General features: G+C 40.1%; 1 protein-coding gene across 1 annotated transcript; it reads left to right on the top strand.

Annotated features, from left to right (window-relative positions):
• Positions 1-920: 920 nt before the first annotated feature.
• Positions 921-20,980, top strand: IHO1 (interactor of HORMAD1 1). The gene is made up of 7 exons (XM_070492558.1): positions 921-937; positions 1,057-1,231; positions 2,451-2,614; positions 11,234-11,282; positions 11,493-11,580; positions 19,282-19,385; positions 19,717-20,980. Exons 1-7 carry the CDS (start codon positions 921-923, stop codon positions 20,863-20,865), a joined length of 1,746 nt encoding a protein of 581 aa, XP_070348659.1. The 3' UTR covers positions 20,866-20,980.
• Positions 20,981-21,211: the final 231 nt, after the last annotated feature.

The following is a 21,211-nucleotide window of genomic DNA, read 5'->3' as shown; positions in this document are numbered from 1 at the left end:
TAACAAAGTACCATAACCTAGATGGCTTAAACAACAGAAGTTTATTTTCTCACAGTTCTGGAGATTGGAAGTCCTAGAACCATATGCCAGCGTGATCGGTTTCTGGTGAGGGCTCCCTTTCTGGTTTCCAGACAACTGCCTTCTCACTGTGTCCTCACATGATGGAAAGAGAAAGAGAAAAGGAGGGTGAAATCTCTGGTATCTGTTCGTATAAGGATACTAATCCCATCAGGAGGGCCCCACCCTCATGACTTCATCTAACCCTAATTACCTCTCGAAGGACCCATTTCCAAATACCATCACATTAGAGATTAGGGCTTTAACATATGAATTTTGGGAGGACATTCAGTCCATAACTAGGTCTATCTTGTGTTTGTTGTATTATGGCTCCTTCTCTCCCTCCAGTCTTGCTCCCTTCCTTCCTTGTAGGCACACTCTAGGAGAGTTAACGTGTGTTCTTCCAATTCACCTTCTATACACTGTTACATACTTGTTTGGTGTGTATGATATAGGTTTAAAAGTTTACATAAATGATGTGTGATAGAGCTCATTCAATTTTTACTTTTTTCCTGCACTCAAAATTACATTTTTGAGACTTATTCACTTGGTTATATGTAAATCCAACTTATTGCTTCTGATTACTGCATCAGTTATATGCAAATACTATATATTTTTTTATCCTATTCCTTCTCTTGGTGATGAACAGATTCGACTTGTGAAAAGATAGTTCTCTTAATCCCTAAAGATTTAATGAACTTTCATCTCCAAAACGGTGGTATAGCCCACAGTGCTGTTGTACAAGGAATAATGGTGTTGGTCCTTAATGTTTGAATTTCCATCTGATTGTTTCCAGGTTGTTGTAATCAAAATGTCTGGCATTCAAAATTTTCTTGTGTTTCTTTATAGGTAATAGTGGCAGTATGCAGGGGACCAGGAGGTCAGAACAAGCTAGCACTCTGCCCGGAATATTCTGAAATGAATAGTTGTAAATTATAATTTCATTTTTTCAGGATGTTTGTTCGCTTGATACATTTTTATTTTCTTGCTTAATTTCAGGAATACTAAGTCATCTAACTGGAATAGTAACCAGACTGATCACTCCAGTCTCAGTGATTCCCAGTTCCTCTTTGGATCCCAGTTCTGTCCAGAAAGTTCAGAGACCCTGTCAGCACCCTTGGACTTTGGTGCCCACTTGAGACGTCCCAAACAGTCACAACAGAATTCTCTGGAGGTGAGTCTGATTTCCAGAATTTCTCTGCACACATTTCACAGTCATTATGAAGATAAGCTTTAAAGAAGAATCATTCTGTTGGATTATATTTTGGAATCGTACATCTCTACAGATTAGTCTCCTAAATGGATTTGTACTCTCCTAAACTGATTTGTGACTCATTTGATGTAGTAGTCTGAAATGGAAAAAATATTTATATTTGCAGTTTCTTCTATTACTAAAGCTATATAGAATAGTGCCAGTACATTGACCACTACTAGGGAGAGCCAAATATTGCATGATATTTTCTAAGACTAGTCATACTGTTGTGTCTGAAAATTTCATAAGAAAAAAAGAACTTTAGAAAAATAGAAATAAAGTAATATAAATTTTATTTTAGATGGACTTTCTTTTCTAAGAAACTTCAAGTGCTTTGTGGATTTTAGTTTACTATGCTACATTATCTCCTTGAAGAAGGAGATGAGTATTCTGAGGCCTAAGTTAACGAATAAGGGCCAGAATGAGGAACAGAGTCTCAGAGTCTCTTGATTTTTTGAGGCCAGCCTGTCTTCTTTTGTGAGTCAGAAATACTTTTATATATTTACTTATTTTGGTCTGGAACTAAATTTAAATTTATATACAAACTTACATCAAATAGAGACTTAATGATTAAGGTTAGGTCAGTGTTTTAAGTTATTAGACTGTGCTCTAAGATAAGCATTTCAGTACAATAATTGGTACCCAGTGATATGAAGGATTAAATTTACTCCCTGAATGTTTCAGAGTAAGTTTTGCCTCAGGATGCAGGAAATGGCTTACTATGTGCCAGCATGCCCACTGTCCAGTTCATGTCAAACTTATGAACACTTCTAGTTTACCAGCAGCTGAGCAACAGCAATTTGAGTTAAACTTGTTAATATGAAAACTTTAACACATCATCTCAGAGATAACATAAATAATTCTCTGTTTTGTTGCCTCTAAATTTATGCAATTGATTTTAAACCATTTTAGCTGACATTTTAAATACCCCTGTGCTGGTAAGGCAGAAACTATATTAATAAAAAGAATTGCTTTATTTAGTATAGCTTTCTGGTGTATATGAAATAAAAAGGAAATACTACATGCTATGTTGTTTTTTAGTATAATTTGCACTTAAATGTGATTCTGCATTGTATAGAAAATAGTGAATGCTATAAATATTTTTATGTATGAAATGCTGTAATTTTTTTTCACTTGACAGAGTGAACCTAGTGTTTTCACAAAGTACCAGACAAAACCTCAACTATTTGGAGGAGATAAAAAAGATGGAGGCTTATTTTCTCTTCCTTTGTCAGTTGGAAAATCGAAAGGCCTCTTGGAACAGTTTGAGGAGAAAAAGAAAAGGGCAAAAGACAGATGTGACAGGTATGCAAACCTTTCGAGAGGATGACACAGCTCATCTTTTCTGAGGGAAACAGAAAATGGAATGTCAATAGTCAATTCAATTTTAGCATTTGACTTTACAGCTCATCTAATAACTACTCTTTATTTGCTTTCTTGTCAATGTGACTTGTGGCAGATTTGAATATGGCTGCCACAGTTTTGGCTCCTCTGAAAAGTAAGCTGAAGGACTTAGAGAAATGCAATATTCAAGTAGTGTTATGTTTATTCTGCCTAAAATTCTGCCCTTTAATTTAATTTGTTTTCTTTTCAGATCATCAGAATTAGGAAATTAGGTAACATTATTTGTTTTAGGATCAGGAATATAGCACATGAATTCTCTCCTTTTTTTGTGTGTGAGGAAGATTGATGCTGAGCTAACATCTGTACTAAGCTCCTTCTGTTTTGTATGTGGGATGCTGCCACAGCATGGCTTGATCAGCATAGCTATGGTAGGGTACTACAGATGAACAGATTGCCCTCATCCTCTTGTGCTTTAGATCAGTCTTAATTTTTTTGTTCTCTGGGAGTTTGGATTGTATTTTGTTTGATCAACATTTCTGCAGCTAAAAAAAATTTTTTTTGAAACATTAAGTCCCTTTTCTTCCTTTCTCCCTTCCTTCCTTCCCTTTTTCTATTTCATTTCCTTCTCTTTTTGGTAGTGAAATGAGTTTCTGTTAATTGTTTACAACATGGCAAGAAATATGTTGTATTTATATAGAGAGAACAAATTGTGAGGACTATGAAGACTCTATCTCCAGTTAAAAAAAACTCAAACTTAAGATATTGACTTATATGATAGTCAGGAAATCATAATTTTTTTTTTTTTTAAAGATTTTATTTTTTCCTTTTTCTCCCCAAAGCCCCCCGGTACATAGTTGTGTATTCTTCGTTGTGGGTTCTTCTAGTTGTGGCATGTGGGACGCTGCCTCAGCGTGGTCTGACGAGCAGTGCCGTGTCTGCGCCCAGGATTCGAACTGACGAAACACTGGGCTGCCTGCAGCGGAGCGCGCGAACTTAACCACTCGGCCACGGGGCCAGCCCCAGGAAATCATAATTTTATAAATTCTGGCAAAAATGAAACACAAGACTTTAGATTCCTGTTTTCTGTCAATAAGTGCTTGTCAGAAATGTGATGAGAAGGAGTGAGAAATTTTAAAGTGAGGGAAAGAAAGAATACTACTGTAAATTTGGAAGCAGGAAATTGATAAGGCATGGTACAGAATTTAAACATAAGAGATGCCACAAACCCGTAAAACATTGATTTACACAATAGTTTTGAAAGTGTGTATTTTCCCAAACTTATAGAAGTAGCATGTGAGGTTAAGAAATCTCAAAAAGAATCCTTAATCATTCAGATTGTATTTGTTATGACTCTTTTGGTAGCAAATAGAAACCCACCCTAAACTAGCTTTGATGAAAAGGAGGATATATTAACTCTCTTAACCAATCTGGGAAGGACAGAGAATGAAAAGAAATCAGAAACTATCTCTTTCTTGTGCTTCTCTCTCCATCTATACTTCATTCTCTCCTACTTAACGACCAGCTTCCTAGTAACACAGAGGAAGATGTTTGCTCTGCAACAGACACTGATACGAGAATGAAAACACAAGCTTCAGACTGGGAAAAAATATTTGTAAGCTACATTTTCAACAAAGGACTCATATCCAGAATATATAAAGAACTTTTAAAACTCAAAAGTAAAAAACAAGCAACTCAATAAAAAATGGGAAAATATTTTAATAGATACTTCATCAAAGAAAACATATAGATAGCAAATAAATACATGAAAAGTTGCTCAACATCCTGAGCTAACATCTATACCAGTCTTCCTCTATTTTGTATGTGGGACACTGCAACAGCATGGCTTGATGAGCAGTGTGTAGGTCCGTGCCTGTGATCAAAACCTGTGAATCTTGGGCTGCCAAAGTGGAGTGTGCAAACCCAATCACTTTGCCACCAGCCCGGCCCCAGATGTTTGTTTTTCTTGATGCAAAAATCATTCTGAAGTGTGTGGTCCAGGGCTGGAATGGTGGCTCCATGGTCCTCAAGAATCTGGCTCCTTCCGATGCTCTGGTCTGCCATCCCTGAAGTGTGACCACACCCCTGTCCTCACAGTGTTTGGTGGCTGCTGGAGTTCCAGCTGTTACATCTGAGTTCCAGACAGCTGATCAATGAAGGAAGAAAGAACAGTATCTTCCCGTCTCTTTAGGACTTTTCTTGGAAGTTGCATGCAACACTTCTGCTTACATTTCACACTGGCTAAAATTTACTCACATGACCACACCTAGCAAGGGAATCTAGGAATATCATCTATCTGGGTGGCAGTACATCCAGGGGGAAAGAAAAATTAGGATTCTGATTTCCAAGGAAGAAAATGAGGCCACTTTAAGTTTCTGCTACAATCTGCCAATTGCCAAGGGCTACGTGCCATGGACAACTCCCCAAGCCAAATCTCAAAATTAGTCCAGTGCAGATTCTGCTGTCTACTACCCCCTTAGCCAGTGTAGTCCTGAACACTTTTCCCAGTCCCCTGGAACTCCATCTTCCTACTACTCTAGCCACAGCCACCAGAGAGAGAGCTCACAGTCTTTTTCTCTTGACTCCCAGTCTGGCAAGGCATGTGTGAGGGGAAAGCCTAGGGTTCAGGAGAGGCTAAGAAAGCAAGCCCCTGGCACTCTCGGCCTCTAGAGGAGGAAATAAACTCTGCTTTTCCCCCAAATCCCTAACCTAAGGAACTCCTCAAACAGAAAAGAGGATCAAATGCAGAACAGCCTAAAATAAAGACTCTAGACTTTCCACTCTAAGTACAAAGTTGTAAATGCTGTAGTAGAGATTGCATCCAAATGCCTTGGGAGCTCTGAGGACGACTCCCAGCTCTGACTGGGGGTGTCAAGAAGGACTCCATCCAAGGGAACACATCTAAACTGAGTGGGAATTTTGGGCAGAGATCTTGGGTCTGTCAGATTCTTGTCTGCCTCTGAATCAGCTTACTCTGTGAACTACCGCTAACACTGTTTTATATAACTGCTCTATTTTTGTGTATTTTTAAAAATAAAAATGGGATTGTTTCCTATGGACTATATTGCAATCTGCTTTTTGAATTTAATAATATTTAATGGTTGTGTTTCTATTTCATGCACAAAATCGTTTCTAATGGTTGCATTGTACTCTATTATATGCATCTTTCTGGGGATTATGTTTTAAATATTTAATACAGTACAAGAGAGTGCCAAGAATACACAATGGGGAAAGAATAATCTTTTCAACAAATGGTGTTGGGAAAACTGAATCCATATGCAAAGAAAAAATGAAAAAGGATCCTTATCTTATACCATACACAAAAATCAACTCAAAGTGGATTAAAGACTTAAACGTAAGATTTGAAACTATAGAACTCCTAGAAGAAAGCATGGGAAAAAGCTTCTTGACATGGGCCTTGGCAATGATTTCTTGGATATGACACCAAAAGCACAGACAATAAAAGCAAAAATAGACAAGTGGGATTACATCAAAGTAAAAAGTTTCTGCAGAGCAAAGGAAACAATCAACAAAATGAAAAGGCAACCTATGGAATAGAAGAAAACACTTACAAACCCTATATCTGATAAAGGGTTAATATCTAAAATATAAAAGGATCTCCTACAGCTCAATAGCAAAAAAACCAAATAGCCTGATTAAAAGATGGGCAAGGGAACTGAATAGACATTTCTCCAAAGAAGACATACAAATGGCCAACAGCTTTATGAAAAGTACTCAACATTACTAATCATCAGGGAAGTGCAAATCAAAGCTACAATGAGATATAACTTCATACCTGTCAGGATAACAAGTGTTAGCAAGGATGTGGAGAAAAGGGAACTTGGGCACTGTTTTGCGGGGATGTAAATCGGTGCAGCCACTATGGAAAGTATATGGAGGTTCCACAAAAAATTAAAAATAGAAGTACCATATGATCCAAGAATCCCACTTCTAAATACATATCCAAAGGAATTGAAATCTGGATCTCGAAGAGATATCTGCACTCTCATTGTTTACTGCAGCATTGTTTACAATAGCCAAGACATGGAAGTAAACTAAATGTCCATCAGCGGATGAATGGATAAAGAAAATAATTTTTTTAAATTTAAAAGACCCCACGCCAGCTAGAATGTAAGCTTCCTACTGGTAGGGATTTGAATTTTTTCACTCCATATTGCCAAAGCTTGTAATCAAGGACTTGTCACAAAAGTGGGCTCAATAAATAGCTGTTGAATAAATAAATGGATTTTCAAAGCAAAATAATTCATCAACACAGGGCAATACAGAACTTCTTTTCTTTTTCTTTTTTTTTTAAGATTTTATTTTTTTCCTTTTTCTCCCCAAAGCCCCCCAGTACATAGTTGTATATTCTTCGTTGTGGGTCCTTCTAGTTGTGGCATGTGGGACGCTGCCTCAGCGTGGTTTGATGAGCAGTGCCATGTCCGCGCCCAGGATTCGAACCAATGAAACACTGGGCCGCCTGCAGCGGAGCGCGAGAACTTAATCACTCGGCCACAGGGCCAGCCCCAGAAATTCTTTTCTTAAAAATATATATATATTTTTTAATACAGATGAACAGAATTTCCCAACTGACTTTTTCTAGAGAAGAGATTAGGGCATAATTGACTCTGTGGACTTGTACATAATGTCTGGGTGGATGAGAAATCCCTTTTTTTTCTTTTGAGGAAGATTAGCCCTGAGCTAACATCTGCCACCAATCCTCCTCTTTTTGCTGAGGAAGACTGGCCCTGAGCTAACATCCATGCCCATCTTCCTGTATTTTATGTGGAACGCCTACCACAGCATGGCTTGACAAGCTGTGCATAGGTCCATACCCGGAATCCATACCGGCGAACCCTGGGCCACCCAAGTGGAACATGTGCACTTAACCACTGCACTACTGGGCTGCCTCGAGAAGTCCCTATTTTTAAGCATCTTATTTTGTTTTATTTTGGTAAGGAATAATAAAAATGGCATCCAAATGTAGCTTTTTATAAAAGTTTCAATTATCAAGCGTTTAATGTTTTTACTCTGTCTATTAAACATCTTTTAAGGCTTTTGGGTAAGTCAGAATTTGACGTTTCAATTCAGACAAGGTGGAATTGAGGATTAATAAATAGTTAACATAACGGGAGCTATCAGTTATATATAACAAGTTTAATATAACATTATATACAAAAGGTATTCAATTTGTATAATATAATTTAATGTTGAGAATATTGGTGCCCAAATATGCTAATAAGGGAATGAGGTTATGAGAATAAAGAATCATTCCTAACTGGTGGTGTGTAATGTAGTAGAGGCTTTTGTGAGCAGTACTTTGGTAGTATTATTAGACTTTAGACATCTTTAAAATTGTCTTTTTAAATTTCATGTATTTTTTTCAATCAAGTTGTTACGTGTACATAGTGTTTTAAAAATACAATTAGGATTACAGTGAAAAACAGCAGGCCTGTCTTGATTCCTTTTTCCTTTTTGCAGCTAACTTGCAACCCTTTTAGCTATGCTGGCACTTACTTCCATCTACCTTATGGCATATGTTAAATGGCTTATATTGTCGTTTCTTAATTTTTTCAGAGAATGACTTTCTACCCTATAGTAAGAGTTTACTTCTCTACCTCCTCCCTAAGCCAAACATCATAAACTTCTCATCTTCCATCATCCCAATATAGCTTTGTGAACATTTTTAGTTAAATCAGCTTTCAATCTTTACATCCTTGTCACTTTGTAACCATTATAAATAGCCTAGAAAAATTGTGTATACTAATTACATTTTCCTAAGGTTAAAAATTGCTTTGTTTTCTTTTTTGCTTAGTTTTCTATGTAGGAATCACAGTCCATTCCCAAATCCTGCAGAAAACTGAAAAAGTTCCTTGTTACAGGTTGAAACACATCAGAAATTCTTTCAGTGTCATTTTCTTCTCAGAGGCATCCTTCCTAATTCCAATCTGAACTTGGTACAGCTGTCATCCTGAATCCTCCCTTTACTGTTGTCCTGGGCTTTCCTACCTCCTCTCTCCTGTGTTGGATCCTCTGTTACTTAGATCCTGTGTCCTCTTCTTTCTTGGCTTACTCCTTGGATTTGGTGGAGCATATATTCCAGAAACTTCCAAACAATAGATGCATGGCATCTAAACAATTTTTTCAAACTTTGTGTATCTGAAATTCTTTTGTTGGTTGGTTTGTTTTGGGTTTTTTTGAGGAAAATTAGCCCTGAGATAACATCCACCACCAATCCTCTTTTTGCTGAGGAAGATTGGCCCTGAGCTAACATCCATGCCCATCTGCCTCTACTTTATACGTGGGACGCCTGCCACAGAATGGTTTGATAAGCGGTGCATATGTCAGCACCCGGGATGCGAACCAGGGAACTCTGGGCCACCAAAGCTGAGTGCTCCAACGTTATGACTGTGCCACCGGACCTGCCCCTGAAACTCTTTATTTTCTCCTTACACTTGATTGCAAATTAGGCTGGATGTAGAATTCTAGATTGGAAATTATTTTTCCTCAAAATTTCTAAAGCATTGTGCCATTGCCTTATTGCTTTCTATGTTGCATTTAAGAGGTCTGGTGTCATTCTGATTCCTGATCCTGTGTGTTTCACTTGCTTTTTTCTTTGTGGAAGTTTTTAGGATCTTCTCATTATCTATAGAGTTTAGAAATTTTACTGTAGTGTGTGTTGATGTGGCATGTCATTAATTCCTGGGCGTTGGCTATTTGCTTTTAACCTATAAACTTATGTCTTTCAGTTCTGGGAATTTTTCTTTTCTTGTATCTTTAAAAATCTCTTCTCTATTTTCACTCTTCCTCCTTTCTGGATCTCCAGTTTTGAGTATGTGTTGGATCTCCTGCATTGATCCTCTATATATATACTTTTTTTTTTACTATTTATCTATTTTCCATCTATTATCTTTTGTTCTATTTTTTGTCATATTTCCTTAACTGTATCTTCTGTTTTTTTTTTTTTTTTAAAGTTTGGCATCTGAACTAACAACTGTTGCCAATCTTTTGGGTTTTTTGCTTTTTCTCCCCAAATCCCCCCAGTACAGAGTTTATATTTTAGTTGTGGGTCCTTCTAGTTGTGGCACGTGGGACACTGCCTCAGCATGGCCTGATGAGCAGTGCCATGTCCACGCCCAGGATCTGAACCAGGGAAACCCTGGGCCACCGAAGCAGAGTGTGCGAACTTAACCACTCGGCCACGGAGTCGCCCCCACTTAACTGTATCTTCTAACCATTCTACTTAATTGCTTAATCTGCTATTTTTAATTTCTAGGTACCCTTTCTTATTCTCTGCTTTTATAATTTAATAGCATTCTGTTCTTAACATCCTGAATTCATTAACTTTTTTTCATTTTTCCTATTTTTGTTTTCAGGAAAGGTCCCAATCTCTTTCATGAAAAGCATATGGTTTGTAGGTTCCCAAATGGTTCTATTGAATTCTCCTTTTAAAGTAAGTCTGGTGGAGCATCTGAAAGACTTGGGATGAAGAGTTGTCCTATTGAAGTTCAAAAATTGATATTTGCATTTGTACTGTATAGATTAAAGAAAGAAAATCTGTAAAATTTTTTTTTTGAGGAAGATTAGCCCTGGGCTAACATCTGCTGCCAATCCTCCTCTTTTTGCTGAGGAAGACTGGCCCAGAGCTAACATCTGTGCCCATCTTCCTCCACTTTATATGTGGGATGCCTACCACAGCATGGCTTGCCAAGCGGTGCCATGTCTGCAACCTGGGATCTGAACCAGCAAACCCCAGGCTGCCGAAGTGGAACGTGCTCACTTAACCGCTGCGCCACCAGGCCGGCCCCTGTAAAAATTTTTAATGACAATCCATGTCTGAATCTTTTCAAAAGTGAGATATTTATTTGAGGAACAATTATGATAGTTTCTTTTTCTTTTTTTTTTTTTAAGATTTTATTTTTCCTTTTTCTCCCCAAAGCCCCCCTGTACATTGTTGTATATTTTTAGTTGTGGGTCCTTCTAGTTGTGGCATGTGGGATGCCGCCTCAGCATGGCCTGATGAGTGGTGCCATGTCTGCCCCCAGGATCCAACTCTGTGAACCCCTGGGCCGCTGAAGCGATGCGCACAAACCTATCCACTTGGCCACTGAGCCAGCCCCGATAGTTTATTTTTCATTAGAAATTAATATTGCTTCCAGAATTGTCTCTATACTACCTCATTCTTATAATCAAAATAATAGTCATTAGACTAAGATGTGTCCAGGAATTTTGCACTACCAGAAGGAAGTCACTATCTTCTGAAGCCAATGTTGCCATAAAATGAAAGCTGGTCTGTTCTACTATAGCAACCACTGAGTTGCTAAAATTTAACCTCATTTAAAATATAGAGAGAATGAACTTAAAGAAAAAAGTGGTTTGCCTTGGAAATAGTCATGAAAAGTCTATGTTCTTTTTTTTCACCAACCTTAGTGAACGTTTCTCAGAGTTAAGTCTCCAACTCTGATCAAGGACTGTTTTGATGCTACACTAGGTGGAGGTGTGCCATGTTCATGGAATCAATTCTATTACATATTCTTTCAATATTTCACAAAGATTTATTTTCTTTTTTCTCTCCTATTCTAGTGAAGCTCTGTACAACTTCATTTCCCATACCAGAGAAAGCATTTACAGGGTAAGTATAGCTACATATCAAGGAGTTAGAACATTGTGCTAGATTTTAAGAACAACATATTAAGAAGTTTAATAATTACATTGTATTGACTTTAGTTCATGTGGTATAGCAATATTTTAACTACTCTTTTTTATTATTAAATGACAGTTCTCCAAGTTAGTAAAATAAGGCAACAGTCCGTGCATTCTTTCTTAATTTTGGGTTTCTTAGTTGCAGACATCTGTGGAAAAGTCTGAGGAACATCTCAGTTCAAGAAGCCAGTCCATTTTGGATTCTTTGGAGACTGTGGCCAAGACATGTGAGTGTCTTGTGTTTGAGGTTATCAGAAGAGGGCACTGGCGAGCAGTGACCGTGAACTTTCTGACCCTAGTCAGGTTTCTGCCAGTGGTGAGGTTCCATACAGCATTTCAGATGAGAAGATGGGTACATAAGGCTAGCCTTGAAGAGATATGGAGCATGCTGAACTGGGTGGTGGGATCCACTTCTGTGTGGGAATGCCCCCGGTCCCTGGATGCCTTTTGTGAAGCGCTAATCCTCCACCCAGTAACCCCACTGCTTCAGGGCAGGTAGCTCGGCCAGATTTCTCATCTCACTGCCTGAAGTGAATCAGTAGCATCCTTGAGTCCCAGAGGAATTGCTGGCTGTACTGTCTATAAACACACTGCTCCCTTAGGACTTAAAAATAAAGACACTACTCCCTTAGGAGTTAGAAATACTCTAGTCACCTACTATTCTTCTTGCTGCCTTGGTTTCAATGAGAGCTGTTTTGTAGTGATTCATAGCATCTTTCTCATTTCAATTACAGTTTGTGGTTTGTAAAGTCCCCTCCTCTGCCGATTAGTGATTTACATTTAGATGAAACCATGGTTCTGGCTCTTACTAAACAGAAGAGAGCCAATACAAAGATCTCCTTAGGTGGACATCCTTCTAGAGCCAACAGCTTCTCAGCTAAACAGCAAGAAGTTGACTGCATCTTTACTTGTTTGCATTTGTCTGTGTGTTTATTTTTTATTTTAAACAAATTGAAGTAAACTTATTCAAATGTCATGGGATGGATTGCTCATGATTTACAAAAGTTCATGTCTCTGTGTGGCTTAGAAATTAATCCCCATCTGTCTGCAAAGAAGCACTGTACTGTCTACTGGCTTCCAACCTGGGTATCCCACACAGAGGACAACTGTTCATCTGTTTGGAAACCGGTTCTGGAAGCCTAGGACTGTTACCCTCAAAACAAGTAGAAAGACAAAGAGCAGAAGCAAATCAGGGATGCTTCCTTTGCACAACATGATAGAATAACTCATTTATAAGTGCCCAAGGAAAGCGCTCTTTTTCCTTCCTACATTTAAAACTAGGTGAAGTACAAAAAGGAGGATTGCAGCAAAGGTGTGACATTTAAGGCCCAGAGTAGGGAATGGAAGTGCCCAAGGCCCCAACACAAGATTGAGGCCTGGAGAGGACTAGAACTAAGTCTGTTTTATGGTAGGTATAGGGATCCTGATCCTTCACCCCTGATGGTTCCTTAATTTTCAGAGGGTAAGACTCAGGAGAGGGAGCCACATTGACAGGGCAAACAGTAACAAACACTGTGGCATCATATCAATTAGAACACCAGGTCAGGGGCTGGCCCCGTGGCCAGGTGGTTAAGTTCCCACGCCCTGCTTCGGTGGCCCAGGATTTTGCTGGTTCGGATCCTGGGTGCGGACATGGCACCACTCGTTAGGCCATGCTGAGGCAGCGTCCCACATGCCACAACTAGAAGGACCCACAACTACAATATACAACTATGTACTGGGGGGATTTGGGGAGAAAAAGCAGAGAAAAAAAAAAAGCAGCAGCTTGGCAACAGTTGTTAGCTCAGGTGCCAATCTTTAAAGAAAAAAAGAAAAAGAAAATCAGGTCATTCTTGAAAGTGAGCACAAGTTGCCTTTCCAGAATCATTCCCTTTCATGGTAGGTAGTGATGAGCAGCAGGAAGTTAGTCACTGAAAGAGGAACTAGACAAATCCTCTATCATATGGCCAGGCCCAGTCCAGCTATCCTACAGTACTGAACTTGCCAGTCAGTGCATTCTGCAGGCTTTCAGCAGGTACTCACTATGCTTGTAAGGAGAAGGGGAAGATACTGTATGAAAGTGCTTTCTTGTGTTATGTAATTAGTGCCTTCAGAGAATGAGGTCATGAAATCTTTCTCCAGTTGCAGTCTCCCTGTACAAACAGAAAGATCACTCAAAGTCATCTAATCTAACTCTTGTTTTTCAGCTGAGGACACCAGTGACCAGACTAATAGAATAAATTACCAAGGCCATCCACATCCTTCTGTAACTTGGGTTTAGGTGGGCTAATTGGTAGAGAGCAGTACTTTCACCTAATAGGTATCGGTTCTATTGAAAAATGTGATCATTAAGAAAATAAAAAGGAGAGGCTGCTATTAAAATCAGAAAATGTAGGGGCCGGCCCGGTGGCATAGTAGTTAAGTTTGTGCTTTCTGCTTCAGCAGCCCGGGGTTCACGGGTTCGGATCCTGGGTGTGGACTACACACTACTCATCAAGCCATACTGTGGCAGTGTTCCACATACAAAATATAGGAAGATTGCCACAGATGTTAGCTCAGGGACTGTCTTCCTCACACACACACACACAAATCAGAAAATGTCTCTTTTGGAAAATATGCATCAAAATAAATTCCATATGAATCAATATATTGAGTATGGTGATTAAATCATAAAAAGAACTATAGGAAAACATGGACAACATTTTTATAATTTTAGAGTGAGAAATGCCTTTCCAAGCACATAGAGTTAAGAAGGAGGTCCATCTTGTTGAAATGAAAATATCTCTTCATTGTTAAATGAAAACAGCAAGGTGCTGCTCATGTGCACATAGTTTTGCACATAGTTTGCTTCAGGATACGTCTTGTGGAGGAGTGTGACTAGTCAGTGAAAATTGGGAAGGATGTCCCAAAGAAAAAGGGGGACTGAGGGATCTCCTCTTGTACGTGGAGGCTCCTAGACCTTTCCTCAGGCTCTCATCAGCACGGCAAGGAGAGCAAAACTACAGAATAAAAGGAAAATCACTGGCCATCAGTGGAAAAGCATCAGAATTTGATCTCATCTCAATGGAGCTCTGTCAAATCGCTAAAATAGAAATGAATAAAAAAATCGTCTTCACAAGAAAATAGAGATATTGTCTAGAATATGGAAATGGATTTTAAGTGGCTTTTTTACAAAAAAGCTAAAAATATCTGATGTTTATAGCCAAAGCAGAAATGAAATGAGTCCCCTTCTAGAGAACACACAGACACACACACGCCCCCCCCCCACATATATAAGATCTATCATCTATACATGGATATGTACATATATTAATGCAAAATTCCAGAAACTACTTGTAATGTTAAATTCAGGAAGTGGAGCCAAGGTCTGCATGGGAGAAATTCGATCCTTTTTCATTGTATGCTTCTTTATGCTGTTATGATTTTGAGTTATCTTCATAAATGAAATTTTTTAAATGAAAAAAAAGGATAGACTTTGGAAGTAATGAGCTTGATACAAAAGCTCTCGTAAAGGAGAAGACTCCGAATATATGTTTCCCAGGGGACAGGAAAAGAATACATAGGACCACAGACAAATACTTTCTGAGCACTCAATCTAGAATTGAACACTTTGCTTGCGTGCCTCATTCTCTACTTTTGCAGTTGGTAATGTTCACTGTTGCTAAGAAACATTGCTGTTTAATTACATTTGCTTTTTACTACAAATATCTACATGGATGTCTGGGAAAATATTTGACTGAGTTTAGGAAAGGAATCCAGTATTTGAAACATAACTAAACAGCCTTTTTCCAATTGTTTGACAAGTGGAATTTAACTTATGTTGAGAAGTAGGAGAAAATTTGCTTTCTAAAAAATTCTTACCTTTTTTATTGTAATTAAATACACAGAACATGAAATTTACCATTTCTTAGGGGTTTTTTTTTTTTTTTTGCAAGACCACACTGGCTTGTCTATATAATAGGCTTTCTCTTGCCTCAGAACTTTTGCGCTTGCTCTTCCTCTACCTTAATAATCTCCCCTTAACCTTTGCAGGGCCAGCTCCTTTTTATCCTTCTGGTTTCACCTTAAATGTCTCCATCTCTGATGACCTTATCTAAAGTAGATGCCCCTCACCCTCTTATTTTTATTACAATCCCTGTCATAGCATTTCTCACAATTTTCATTTATGTATGTGCATGTTTGTTTACTTGTTTATTTTTATTTTTTCCTATTCAAGATTGCAAAATTCATGTGGGTAGACAGTTTTGTTCAAGATTGTTTCCATGCTCCTAACAGAACGTCTGATAATAAATTTCAGATAGAGCTGTATATCTCCAATTAACTTGTTCAAACACAACAGGAAGTCTTTGTTTCATCTTCTCATTAGAGATGTCCTGCCTGGAGCTCAGTCTTCCAGTTCCAGGTTGGGCAAAGATTATTCTTTAAATCCTAATCTTAGAACTTCTCTTCACCATCATTCTGAGGATCTTTTTTTTAATTACCATTCTTGGATCCCTTTGTTTTCTGGACCTTGGTTTACACTTATGTTTGGTGGTACATATCTTCCATAGCTTTTTGAGAAAGTGCGTATGGGAAGTAACTTTCACGATACATTGGATGTTTGAAAAATGTCTTCTGTCTCCACATGGGTATAGAATTCTAGGTGGAAAATGCTTTGCCCTCAGATTTCTAAGGCATGGTTCCATTGTCTTTTAATCTGGCTGTTGAGATGTTAGATACCATTCTACTTCTTGATTCTTTATATGTTATCTGGGTTTCCCCCCACACTTTAGGGACATTTTTCAAGTCTCATCTTTTTCCTTAATATTCTGAGAATCAACCAGAAAAGTGCCACAAATCATAAGATAATTTAGTAAGGTAACAGAAATTAATAAAATATGTAATGGAAAAAAACAGATGGCTTTATAAATCCAACATGGCAGACAAACTACCCAGGAATAAACTTAACAAGGACACGCAATTCATCTTTTTTTTTTTTTTTCAGGAAGATTAGCCCTGAGCTAACTGTTGCCAATCCTCCTCTTTTCGCTAAGGAAGACTGGCTCTGAGCTAACATCCATGCCCATCTTCCTCTACTTTATATGTGGGACGCCTACCACAGCATGGCATGCCAAGTGGTGCCTGTCTGCACCCGGGATGCAACCCGGCGAACCGCGGTCCGCGGTCCGCCGGAACGTGTGCACTTAACTGCTGCGCCACCGGGCCGGCCCCCCTTTTTTTTTTTAATGGCCTCTGGGTTTTAGGTCTTGCTTAGAAAGGCTTTCTTCACTACAAGGTTACAATTTACCCCATGTTTCCTTCTTGTACTTTTATTATTTATTTAATTACACTAAAATTGGTAATCTATGTGGAATTTATGTTAATGTAAGAAATCTGAAAGGTAAGCCTCCTTTTAAGAAGGGAATTATGTATTATTTTAAAGAGAAACTCTAAATCACTTGAACTTAAAAAAACCTTTACTGGGTACCCCGTGGTAAATCCCTGCCCTTGGCTGATAAGGGGGGAAAAAAGAGACAGAATAGTTAGAACACAGGAAACTAACAAAGCGCCTATCAGGTTGAGGCAAGTTTTCAAGTAAGACTAAATCTGAGTCTGTAATCCTGTCTTTCAAGCACCAGATGTTACTCTGGTTTGCCTTCCATTTTTATTGTGAAGAGTTAAGCAGTCTCTTGTTGCCAAATTGTCTTTTACCCATCTAAAATGAAAAAAAAATTGTCAAGAATCTTGAAACAAGCTTTAGGTAGTTGTGAGAAGATAAAAAGAGTATCTGGTGGGTTATTTCTGATGTATGTGAACCTACAATTGTTTCTCTGTGCTTTCCCCTTTTAGAGCTCAGGTTTTATTTTCTAAAGTAGAAAAAATCAGAAAAAGGGTTTTGAAATGGCCATTGCTATTCTTTGTCCTCTTCTGCAGGCATGTGAAAATAAGCCTGAATAAGAAGTAAAAGAACTTCTGCTAGTTTCTAAACTAAAACATATTATGGAGCTTTGATATTCTTAACAGGATAGTGGTAGAAATTCAGGTTAATTATCTTATAAATAGCTAATCAGTTTGTCCCCATGCCATGATTGAAAAATCCATCTTTTTCCCATTAATTTCAAATCTTTGTTTTTATTTGGGTTATTTCTGATCTCTGTTCTGGTTTTGTGTCCAGTCTTTCCCCTCCAGTTGATCATTTGCATTGCAGGAAGAGTGTTCCCTTTAAAGAGAAAATGTAATCGTGTTAACCCTCTGCTTAACTGTGTCAGTGAATCAAATCTTGAAATGGCCCAAATACTCCTCTGTCTGGCTGTGTCCTCCTCTCAAGCAACCATGCCCTCTCTCCCCATGCTTCAGCCATGTTAATCTCATGGTTCCTCTTTGGACAACATGCTCTTTCTTCTGTTGGTAATATTCTTCCTGCCATAGGTTAATGATAATTCAGCTAAATATCACTTCCTTAGGGAGGTCTTAACTCACCCCCGAAACTGGACTAGATTTGCCTGTTACATAGTCTCAGCTCACTATATTTTTCCTGTAGAGCATCTATAAATTACATCTATAAATAGTTCTTTGTATAATTACTCATTAACTGCCTGTTTTCCCTATTTAATTGTAATTTCAAGAGGGTTTTAGCCATCTTGGTCACTATTCTATCCAGAGCACCTGGCCCAGTGCCTCACATATAGCAGATGTTCACTAAGTATTTGTTGAATAAATGTAAGAGCATTTTCACATGATCTGTAGTTTAGCAAGAGGATGGCAATAATCACAACACAATGTGTTATGAAATAAATGTATCTGTGTGTAAAATCTCCACGTGCAAAAGGGGAGAATCAATATCAGTCCTAAGTGGTTAGCATTCAGGTCACCAAGCCCATCAGACCCCAAGTGTAAAGGGGGGATAAATATGTGGAGCGTGATAAGTGATGGTAGAGCACACACATAGTGCCACCTGTGGAGAGAATGAGTGCCCAAGCCAGATAGGAAATATTTTCTAAGGAGGTAACTGCTGAGAGCAGAAGGAAGAAGAAGAATTAGTTGGACTGAGGTGGTGGTTGAGGGGATGGGTAGAGTGACAGCGAATGAAGCAGGAGTACTTCAAGTGAATGGATGCATGGCACGCACAAAGGCCAACAGTGAGAGAAAGATTGCCTAGGAAACAGAGCTCAGAGACACGGAGGAGCATAGTGGGTAAGGGGAAGTGGGCCTGGGTCTTGTTAGCCAATTTAAAGATTTGGACTTCATCCAGTGGTCAGTGGGGTGACTTTGAAAGTTTCAGTGTAGGTTTCAGAGGGGGCATGATCATATCTACATTCTAGAAAGACCACTAGTGACCGAGCCAAAAAGGTAGGCCAAGGAGGAGGTTGGTGCCATCATTTGGGCAGCAGGTTTCAGGGTCCCCAGCAGGGGGTTGAGGTTGTGTCTGCCCTGGCTAGGATGTTCTCAGGGAGGGAAGGAAGAAGAGACAATGGAGGAACCACCCTCTTCTGGCTGCCTCTCCTCATCAGGGCTGATCTGGGAGGATAGAGTTCTGGGCTCTAGCAGAGCTGGCTCAGGTGGCCCATGCCAGGTTCCAGCTCCTCCCTCTCCATCATTGTGGCCTGACCAAGGTAGGGCATACTATAGTCTTTTTTTTTTTTTTTTAAAGAATAATCATTTTATTTTATTTTACTTTTCTTTTTTTTGAGGAAGATTAGCCCTGAGCTAATATCTGCTGCGAATCCTCCTCTTTTCGCTGAGGAAGACGGGCCCTGAACTAACATCCATGCCCATCTTCCTCTACTTTATATGTGGGACGCCTGCCACAGCATGGCTTGACAAGCGGTGTGTAGGTCCGCACCTGGGATCTGAACCAGAGAACCTGGGGCTGCCAAAGTGGAACGTACGTACGCACTTAACTGCTGGCCACCGGGCTGGCCCGCATACTATAGTCTTCATAGGGTGAATGGTCATTGTTTTGTATTTAGTGCAAGAGACTGCACAGGCCCAGAGCGATCTGGTGTTGGAAACAGCACAGGATAAAGGCAACATGGAGCAGGCCATCCTTGAGATGCAGAAGAGATTTGAAGCTGTAAGTGTAGACCCCGACCCCTTTCCTCAAGTGTGTTTTTGGCTGTGTCACTAAGACTCAGAAAGATACTTTTAGCTGCAAATTTTCAGCCAAGAACAGAGGCCAGCCCAACCCCCTTGGTAACAGGCCAGGGTAGAGACCAGCTTCCTTCCCCATGCTTCTCTGACATGATGTGGACCCTAGGAGCCCTGCTCCAGAGTGTAGCCATGTTTCCCCTATAAAGTGCCCAGCAAGGGACAAGATTTGGTTCTGCTGGCACATCCTTTGGTTTGTTCACGTTTGATTGTGCATCCTGTCCGTAACTCTCTTCTTTCTCATTGCCTATCTCTAGAGACAAGCAGAGTTTTCAGAAATGAAGTCCAACCTAAAGCACCTTGAAGTTTTAGTTGCCCAGCAGAACAAGGACTTCCAACAGCTGTGTGAGAAGCTAGGCCAGCTGAATGTGCCCAGCATCCTAGCAGAGCTGAAGAGATTGATCTCAGTCCCTCAGGTACCCAGGCATGTGAAAGACAGCACTTCCCAGACCTCACCACCTCTGGCCCAGAGCCTCAATTTCACCAGGCAGGACAAATATGCCTCTGAGGAACCAATTATGTGGCAGGCTCAGGCCCTCCCTGCTGCACGGATTCTCAATAGGGGCTCCTTGCAGCCTGGGGAGTTTGGTGTCTGGGGTGAGAGAGCAAAGAATGATACCCTCCAAAAAGAGGCTGCGCTGCTGGCAGTTGGAACTGGCAAAAGAAACAGGCCAGTAAAGGACAAGGCAGTGCAAACTAACTGCAAGAATTTGGCTATTACAAAAACAGGCTCTGAGAACCACAGTTTGGACATTCAGGGCCACAAGGTTCCTGGTGATAGGGACCTGGTTTCCCCAGGAGCCTCGCAGCTTATATCCCTGGACTTAAACAACTTTGCAACCAGCATTAAGAACACCTGCCAAGAACTGCAAGCCAAAGGCATGTTTTCGTGTGACCCTTGTGAACAACGGTTGGTGACTGAACAGAAAGGCAGAGCTGTAGAAAGAGTGGCCAAAGGCCAGAAGCAGCAGCCCAGGAAAGTCCAAAGAGGTAGGCGCCTGGCCAGGAAACAAGAACAAACCCCAAGCAAAACCTGTGCTTTCAGTTCTAAATATCCTCAACCTCCAGTTTCTGGCCCACAAAGGCTTCCCGTGGAGCAGCAGGAACCGCTTGATCAGCCCCTGCACCTGAGGAGACCCAGGAGCCCCACAAAGCCAGTCTGCCCTGCTCTGGGAGGAACAGTCATGCCCAGTAAGACAGTGAGGGCAGCACAAGGGAACCTCTTGCAGTTCAGCAGGCACTCTTCCCAAGACAACAGCCTGCTTTCTAACAGTTCCCAGGGAGACCACCGCATGAGCTGGTTCAGTGACCTCAACCTTGGAAGTTCAGAGCCCCCTCTGTGCAAGGAGCCAGGGAAGAATACGCTTTATGATCTGGGTTTTGATAGCAGCGATGATGACTTCTGACCAGCCCGCAATGACTTCTGTTGATGGTTTATTGGTCTCAGCCAGAAAGACAAATTATAGAACACTTGGGCTGGCAAATAGCAGAAAGTCCCTGAATCCTTCTTGGGACCCTCAGGGTCAGAGGCCCTGGTAGGGAGGTCAGTGCAGGTGGGTGGAGCAGATTTGGCATTCTGGGTACTGGGTACTGCCCATGACAGGACATAACGGACAAGTGCATCCTTATTTATTGGAATGAAATGTGTGAAGACGCTGGTGATGAGAGCTGGGGCAGCAGCCTGGGTGTGGAGCATCAGGAGGAGGGTGCTGTGTTTGGTTAAAGGAGAGCTGGCTTCCATATGGAATACTG

This window comes from Equus asinus, chromosome 21 (genome assembly GCF_041296235.1).
Source record: "Equus asinus isolate D_3611 breed Donkey chromosome 21, EquAss-T2T_v2, whole genome shotgun sequence".
Lineage (NCBI taxonomy): Eukaryota > Metazoa > Chordata > Mammalia > Perissodactyla > Equidae > Equus > Equus asinus.
Note: the sequence above shows the minus strand (reverse complement) of the source record. Positions and strands in the feature narration are given on the sequence as shown.

Excerpts from the sequence above, each read along its gene's own strand:
- IHO1 (XM_070492558.1), top strand. Across the intron at positions 11,581-19,281 it reads GGAGACTGTGGCCAAGACAT|TGCAAGAGACTGCACAGGCC; the intron begins GTGAGTGTCTTG and ends TTTTGTATTTAG. Across the intron at positions 19,386-19,716 it reads TGCAGAAGAGATTTGAAGCT|AGACAAGCAGAGTTTTCAGA; the intron begins GTAAGTGTAGAC and ends GCCTATCTCTAG.